At 37.5% G+C, this 8,942-nt stretch overlaps 1 protein-coding gene and 1 non-coding gene across 2 annotated transcripts; both read right to left on the reverse strand.

The window, feature by feature from the left end:
- Positions 1 to 2,796: 2,796 nt before the first annotated feature.
- TRNAA-AGC (transfer RNA alanine (anticodon AGC)) lies at positions 2,797 to 2,869 on the reverse strand. Its single transcript has one exon. It is a non-coding gene; the product is annotated as a tRNA-Ala (tRNA).
- A 2,611-nt stretch (positions 2,870 to 5,480) lies between these two features.
- On the reverse strand, positions 5,481 to 8,315 carry LOC142613859 (BTB/POZ domain-containing protein At1g63850). Its single transcript, XM_075786373.1, has 2 exons — positions 7,179 to 8,315; positions 5,481 to 6,703 (listed from the first exon to the last, which is right to left on the reverse strand). The coding sequence occupies exons 1-2, from the start codon at positions 8,133 to 8,135 to the stop codon at positions 5,765 to 5,767; spliced, it is 1,896 nt and encodes a 631-aa protein (XP_075642488.1). The 5' UTR covers positions 8,136 to 8,315; the 3' UTR covers positions 5,481 to 5,764.
- Between the last annotated feature and the right edge of the window lie 627 nt (positions 8,316 to 8,942).

Here is an 8,942-nt window from a genome sequence, read left to right on the forward strand (position 1 = left end):
TCCGCTCGTGACAAACAACCAAAGAACTCTATTCTAATCTAATAAACTATATAAAACTCTCTTTGAGAAGACAAAAACAGAGAGACCCATCTCCTTCTTTCTCTTTCGTTCTTGCTTAATTTCCCTTTGGTTGTTTGGTCCAACAAGTTAAAAGGAAACGAATTCCCAACCTTTCAATCAAACCCCTTTATCATACCAAAACTTAATTCACAATCCAACACAAGAAAACCCTCCGGAAAATTCACCCAAACCCACCATTAACAAACCCCCAAAACCAAACCCAGCATAAAACCCAATCTCATTCTCAGATTGAAAGTAGCAGGAGAGAATCAAAGGGTTTCAAATGAGTTCCAGCAAAGGCGAGAGAAAGAACCATGGTCGTTAATGGTGGCGGTGAACGGAGCAATGACAAACGAGTATTGCAACAATGCAAGTTCTAACTTTGGCCATGGGTTCCTTCGTGTTGAGTTTGGCTCCGACTGTGACTTCGATCTGCCTCTCTCTCTCTGCTATCTTGTATTCTTTGTTGTGGGTGTAGTGGGTCTATGTTTGTGTTGCTAGGTGTGGTGGGTTTGAGTTTTGAAGAGGGGTTTGCTTTGGTTTTGGTTTGAGATTTGAGAGAGAACTAAAGTGAAGCCGTGTATGATTTTTGTGAATAATTGAAAGTGTCTGGAAGGATTTTTGTGAAATTAGAATAGAGCACTTTCAAGTGTAGGATTTTTGTAAATGTTTTTTAGGATTTGTGTGAATATGAAAATTTTATTTGGATTGATTGGCTCAAGACTGTTCATACCAAGAGGAAGTGTGTTCTTGAACCCAAGCTTAATTTTTTTTTACAAATCTGCTTTTAGATCTTCTTTCTCTTGTTTTTGGTATAATTTTTTGTTTTGAAAGGAAAGAGACATAAAATGAGAGATAGAAAACCATTTTGAACCAAATGTGTTGGCCTGTTCATTTGATCTTGTTTTGATACAAATCTTGTTTCTCTACAAAAACCCCCTCTTTGATCTTGTTTGTTTGAGTTTTTTTTTTTGTTTTGTGGTTATTTTTTGTTTTTAGAGAAGAGAGACATAAAAGTGAAGATAAAATACATTTTTACACCTGATTTTAACAGAGGTGAGTAACAGATTGAAGTTCAGGTGGGCAAAGTGTAAAGTTTTAAACTACAGGTAGGCAAAGTGAAAACAGGTCATACCACAAGTAGGTTTACTGTAATTATCCCTTTTTTTAAATTGCCTTATGATAACTTATTTAAAAATCCTAACTTGATCAGGATTCAAAATACTTCATCTAATATTTATTATAAAAAATTCTTCATTTAATAGAATTCTTATTATTATTTCTTCTCAAGTATTAAATTTTTTGATAGATAATTGTTCTTACCAACTTTTCCCCTATTGCTTTATCAATTCTTTGCATTTGCTCTTTAGTCTTTGCTTCCTCTCCACACAATGGTCTCTTTGACTTGGCCTACGTCGTGCCTTGGAGAGCTCTAGGTCGTTGTCTGAGACTCTTCATGCTCTATTGTTTTGAATGTAGTATTTGTAAGGTACTTTTAACTCTATAATTAGTTGGTATTAGATTTAAAGCAAGTTTGATATTCCAAATTTGATTATTAGGAAGTACTAGTCACCCTACGTTATCTGACAAGTGTTGACAAATGATGTACTAATAATCATTCATTTAATTATTATTTGTATATTCTCACTTCAAAGTTGGAAGATAATATTTGTAAAAATTAATTCCAGATGCTGAACTTTTGGAGCTGATTTTTGGCAGGAATTGTTCTTCACATCGTTCGTTAATGTCAATAGCAAAAGCAAAAGCAAAAAGCATGATGCTAGAGGCACTAAAAAGTAAACCATAATGTTGCCTATGCACTTTCTCCTCTTCAATAGGAGTCCACGTTTTAGTGCTCCTCACAACTAGCCACATGTTTATTGCATGCAAGCAATAAAGACTGCAAACCGAAATCGGACATTGTTAGAACTTGGTTCATGAGCTCTCAATCAAAGAGAGCTCCAAGGCTTGAGATCTATGTCACGTTCCACACCCGATGGAGTTCATTAATAGTCATGGCCGTCCAAGACTCCAAGCATCAAAGATTCAAAGTAATGTTCAATTTTCCGAAGAGAAAGTTTGGTAACTGTTTTTTCCCTTTATTTTTTTGTTTCCAAGATCAATTTTTTATTTTTGAGACTAAAAAACTTGTTTAGCAACCTAAATTGACAGAAAACAAAAACTGTGCTCAAAACTCAATTTGTGAAGGAAACTGAAAACATGGAAAATACTGTTTTCAATTTCTATTTTTCAAAAGTTAATTAAAACATGTATTTAATTTAATGAATCTGTCTTATTTAATGAGTTAGTATTAGAGTTCAAATCCTAGTAATAACATATTATAGTATTTCTATTTTTTTTCCTTAAAAAACTATTTTTTTTCTAATTTCAACTAACCAAACATGTTTTTGATTTCAAAAATACAAGAAAATTGTTTATTCTTTATATTTCCAAAAACAAGTTTATGAAAAAAAAAAAAAAAAAAAAAAAAACTATTACCAAATACAACCTAAAATTTGTTGTTCCCTCTAGGAAATAAAAGGAAACCACTAGAAAATATTGCATTCTTGCTACTACAAACAAACGCTCACAATTCCAAAATGTCAGATTGTCTGTCTAGTAAGTTGTAAGCAACAACCATTCTTTGAGGCATTTCATCAAACAGACTACGGGAAAATCCATTCTCTGAGGCATTTTATCAGACAGGCATGGGAAAATGAAAAAAGAAAAATAATGTGGAGATGCGGGGTATCGATCCCCGTACCTCTCGCATGCTAAGCGAGCGCTCTACCATCTGAGCTACATCCCCGAGTTGATGTCCAGTCCTCAACTTTATTTTACTTATCCCATAGAGACCGCAATTGCTGAAGTTGAAGCCAGTTCATTCACAATCAGAGAGTTCACAGGACCAAGGATTAAGGAAGGTAATATGGGTGCAAAACTAAAACTTATTAGAGTTAGTATTATCCTTCAAACGTGCATTATAAATTGATATTTAACCGGTGAAGGTAATGCCACGGAGCTTTTGGAAAACATTATCTTGTGGAAAAATTTTCACCAATGAGCAGCAATTGTTGACTTGAAGATGGCATCTAGTTTGTAACGTCCCTTTAGAGTGTAGACTCAACATGCCTATCCACAAACTTTCTTACTACTGGGCCCAAATGTTCTTTTGTTTCTTCCTTTTTTATCCTGATTGCCTTTTTTTTCTTTTCTTTTCTTTTTTTTCTTTTGCGCCCATTGAATTGTTGCCTGTTTTGAGTTGTATACCATAAAGTACTGTCCAAATCAGTGTTTCCAATGAAGTGGGGTTGGTCGAAGAGGCTTGCTGACTTGACTTCCGGGGCTCCAGTCATTGTTAATGGATTACACACGGGTTGCTGTGCCCTGTAGATTGTAGTTTGGGCTTTACAGAAAAGGATTCCCAAGCCACACCATTAAATTATCCAACTGTACATCCACTTCTTGTCTCAAAAATGCATTACTTTTGAGTTAAGAGAAGGATTAACTTGTAGCAGAATGGGAATCCCACAGCTTGTAGAATTAGATTACTGAATCAAAGATCAATGAAGAAGCAAAACTATATTCCCGATCAATGAAGAAGTAAAACTATATTCCCACAGAAGAACCAATGTATAAGTTATTCTTGAGAATACACAGTCCAAAAAAGTATTAAGCCACATTCTAACAAACAAAAAAAAAATTAAATCTTGTCAGGCCACCCATAAAAGCACCCATCATCTTTGTTCTTTTGCACACGTTATTGATGCTTAACCAACAAGTCGTACACCAGTCATACTCGCAGAGTCATCTTACCATGGAGTATTGTTAAGATTAGGAAATCATGGACCTTAGCTAATAAAGGCAAACACCTTTCAAATATTTGTATAACCCGAACCCTTGGGCAGTACACCCAAAATTGGAAGCCCAACGTTTTATTCTGAAACTACAATGAGTAAGCAAGTACAGATTGAGATCTTCGGACTGAAAAAGAGGCTGAGAACTTAGTTCTGCAAACATTGTAGACTCTAAAGTCCCAACACCCAATAACAACAGAAAGTAATTGCAGCATCATATTTGCCCAAATCTAAACTAATAATAAATAAATAAAAAGTCCATATATAGCAGATACATAGCATTTATAAAACGAGACATGAATTACAAAGAATATGCGTAATTCATAAATTTGGCAAGAGCCATTGGTAAAGACAACTACAAGCTTTGTTGTGACCACAACGTTTAGAAATTACATGTCAATGTGTGTATAAAATACAAGAACTTGACAAAAAAAAAATTCTACAATAAAAATTTGGAACTCTAGGTGAATCAACTTTTTAAATGAAGCAAATGGAAACGAGCATTCATTTGGATGATGAAGTACTGACATACAAGTTATAACCATAAATTAGATATGCATAGATATTATGTGTCAACAGGTGTGATTTGCCTAAGGCCCTACAATTCAAGGTAATTTATTGGATAACTAGCATGCATATCGCATTAACTCCAATAATGACTAGTCAATTTTTTCACCATGTGCCCTCCAAATATATTTTATTGAAATCGAATGTCTATAAGTTAATCAAATCAAGCTGTATCTTCAATCTGATAAGTCCAAACTTATTATAGTGCTGACAGGGAGTGAACTCGTTACTTGAACCTGGAATAGGGGACAAGAGCTAGTTAATCATACTTTTTAGGATGCCTTAGCTACCTGCCAGCCTCGTGAAAGAACAACCAGTCCTTAACTACTACAGATTTCAGTTTACCAATATAATTGTTCTTTTAATTAAGAAAGTTAATTCTCCAATAAGATGACAAAAATAATAAGATAATTAGGGATATTCTTCAAATTCGCCAACTGGACAAACTAATCCAACCAAACCGGACGCCTTGGGTTGGTTTATCACAGGTTGATGGGCTAAGTCGAGTTAAATTGGAATTTTATTTTAAACCTCAAGTTGAATCTGGTTTGGATTGACAGTTTTTTCAATATCATTTGACCCAATTTGGCCATCTTATATATAAATTTATTTTATGAACTTTACTTTTACTTGGTTTGATTTTAGTATTTTCAAAAATAATTTTGGTGAATTTGAAATTTTAGAATTTAATTTTATCATATCATGTGTGAATTGTAATAAGTTATTAAAAAGGTGCTTAAAAAGTTTATGAAACCCTAATTTCTATAAGGGATGAGATATATACACAATCTACCGACCCATGTGGATTGGGTTGGAAATTTCTCATCCCAATATGGTCAAGTTGAGTTCAAAAAATCCTTATATCCTTATAAAAAACCCATAAACCCAACCCAAATCGGCCCATGCACACTCTAAAGATTACAACTACTGGACTAATTGAAACACTAATCCAGATAAAATAGTAAGGGAAAGAAAAAAAAGAATTTAACTATCAAATTAGACAAAATAACTAATTCTGAGTATATTTCTCATTCTCAACAAGATATGGGAGTTGCAAACATAGATCTTTATCTTCTTCCAGGCTAAACCTGGCTACTTTCAGTCAAGGCAAATACATCAATCACCTCTATGAAAGTTCACTCCATGAAATACTGTCCATCCTGGTTTAGAAAGGAAGAAGATAAAAGAGCAAAATCACCCTATATAAAGAATGATGACCAAAGTGATCACGAGAAGGTAATGGGAGATAAACAGACCCATTAGCATGTCACTATTGACTTTCAGTTCTCGATGGTAGCAGTTGTAATTCGTAATGGTCGTTGCCTTTCCTGCTCGCCATTCCGTCTCCAAAAAGATCTCCTCCACCAAACTTCAAAACCCCTTTGTATGTTTGGACAATCTTCACCAGAGTTCAAGAAACGATTAAACCAAGTAAGCAAAATTTCCTGCTGCCAAGCAAGAGGCAGAGTGAGAATCGTGTTACTAAGACCATCTTCAATTAAGTGCCGATCAAGACCCTTGGTTGCTCTCCTCATCCACCCAAAATCATCATAAAATGGCTCTAGCCATGTCCTTAGTAGCAAGCACCTCACATCTTTAGAAGCCAATAGCTGCCCCTTCCCAATCCCAACAAATAGCCGTGCTGTTACTCTGCTAACCTCAAACCTATGAACTGCTGGCACTTTAGAATGTGCACCAGCCAATTCAGATTGAGATGCCCATGTTTTCAAAAAATCTTCAGCAATCTGCCTATCAATCAGAATATCCAAAATCCAATGTAAATTATCTGCTTGCCGCGCAATCTGACCCACTTCCCTTAAGTCTGACTGTGCTGCCCGCAAAAAATGTTGGCAAAGCAATTGCAAACACCCATCACAAGCCGAGTACAACGACTCTTTACGAAGATCATTCTGTGATGAATTCTCATGAAGCATCTTTGACACCAATCCTTTCATTTCTCGCCTCGCCTTCTCGTCTTTCCCTTCAAGAACTACATGTAAGAGTTTCAGCAGTACTTCTTCATTGTCATTGCCATCCTCAGCTCCACTAGTAACCTCAATTGAAACCCTTTTCAAAACTTCCCCTGCTCCAACACCTTCAAGGCGGAGCTCAGACAACAATGAAGCCACCTTCTCTTCTTCATCTTCAGCCCATGGTGCAGCTTCCAAGTACTCCAAACAAGATAAAACCCCAGCATCAAACCCAATTGCAGCTGATACCTAAAAATAAAACAAACAGGGGCCATTTCAATACCACCCAAAACCCTAAACCAAAATTTGAGTACTTTTCATTCACCAGCTGCCCTACACAGAAAATCCACCTAAATTATACACAAAGGTCAAACTTTCTCAACTCCCACACAGCAATTCCAAAAACTTCAAAATTTTTCACACATCCAACTATTTCTATAGTTTCTCAGCAATCAAACAGAGCAATGCAAAAAATCCCCAAACGAAATTTCCCTTAAATAAATAAAAAGAAAACAAATTCGAATCTTGTTCATTCACCAACTTTCTAAAAATAGAAAACCCACCTAAGTTAACCCCAAATGCTTATAGTTTCCCAAGGCCCATGCCCATACCCCAACTCCAAAAACCCATAAATTCTTAACCACATTCCTTCACTTTCTCAGCAACCAAACAGAAATACACAAAACCTTTATAAAAATAAACAAAAACAAAACAGAAATGTTACCTTTAAGATACCAAGAACTCTGGGCACGTCCTCTTTCATGAGCTTCTTCCTGAGATCCCTACAGTACATCAACCTCAAGGTCTCGATGTAGACCTCCACGTCATCACAGTCCGCAATCTCAACAATGCAGGGTGACCCAGTTGGCCTCTGACTCTGTTGCTTTGACCCACGCTCAGAGAGCTTGACCGCGAAGAACCTACTGTGCGCCACCAGAATCTGACGGTGGAGATTCATCGACACGCTCACACCATCTTTGGAGCTCAGTGTGAGCTTCACGTCGCTGGAGTTCGGGTCGTTGAACTGGTTCCCGGGGCTCCGAGTGGCCAAGATTTCAGAGATTCGTTGCAAGGTCAGAGCCTGTTTGTCTTGTGGCAATGGGGTCTTCGTGGGGACCAAAACGGTCGCGTTTTGGTATTGTGGGATCTGAGACAGTGGTCTGGGATGGATATCGGGTTCGCTGGCCATCATTTCGAAAAGGGTCGGGCTGGATCGGGTTTTATCGGATGGTGGAGGTGGCGACATCGGGTTTAGAAGACCCGCTGTGAGTGCGGAGTTGAATTTGGTGAAGCTTGAAGGAAACGAATCGTGACCGTTCATCGTCGTCGTTGAAGTGGGTGTGAAATCCATTACGGGTGATAGACTACCCGGCGACAATCGGATCCTGAAGCTGGATGAAGACTCGGATTCCGGGTTCGGGTTCGGAGTACGTTGAGGAGGTGGAGATGGGGGAGGTGGAGGTGGTGGGGGTCTTGAGTTTGAAGCTGGACAGCACCAGGGGTTGTTTTTGTCAGGTGAAACAATGGTGGGCGGGTCAAGTTTCCGGGTCGGGTATTCAGTGGTGGTAGTTGCAGAGGCTGAGATAGTGGTTTCCCGGTACTTACGGCGTTTGGGCTTGGTGGGTTGGGTTTGGGCTTTGAGTTTAGTACTAGTAGTTGTTGTTGAAGTTGCTGCTGCCATGAAATGTAGGTGTGTGAAGTTTGTGGTTTTTTTGTCTTTTTGTTTATGGCATTGGCATCAGAGACGCAGAGAGAGAGAGAGACAGAGAGTTAAGGATTATTAAAAATGGCGGTAGAAACGAGACAGTGTTGGATGTGGATTCAAGTAAAAGACAGGAGAACAGCACAGAGGTACTGAGGCAACATTTATTGTGTGCGTTGGAGGTCAGATCATGAGTGAACGATTGCCTTTAAAAATATCTACTTTTGTTTTGTTTGTTTGATGACGTGTATGGCTGTGTCTGTATGTCTGTGTGTGAGTGAGTGTGCAATGGTGATGGGTTTTGGGTTTGCTTTTGGGAGTTCGAGCCTTTGTGGGCTTAGCTTGAAGTGTAACTATCTCATACAACTTTCTCATATATATCAATATAATCTCACAAAATACGTGAGAGATTATATAATCACAAAGTTTATACCTTATGAGATATTATATGTATATTCTCCTATCTAATAATGCATGAAATACCTTTTCAAACCAACAGAGAGACAGAGATTAGGCCCACAGGCCACAAGTGCACAGTGTTTTTTGTTTTGTTTTTGTTTTATGCATTATGCAGAAGCGAAGTATTGTGATAATGTCTTTTGTGACTCCTTGCTTCAGTCGGCGGGAATTGTGCTGTGCTACTTGGAAGTATTTGTATTGATTTCTTTGGATTATTAAGGCCTCTGATGTTGGGTTTGGGGCACTCCAATACTGAATCTTTTTATTAAATGGGGGTGCTCTTAATTCCAAAAAGATGTTTGATTAGTGACCATAAAATTGGAAACT

Source organism: Castanea sativa, chromosome 10, assembly GCF_040712315.1.
Source record: "Castanea sativa cultivar Marrone di Chiusa Pesio chromosome 10, ASM4071231v1".
NCBI lineage: Eukaryota > Viridiplantae > Streptophyta > Magnoliopsida > Fagales > Fagaceae > Castanea > Castanea sativa.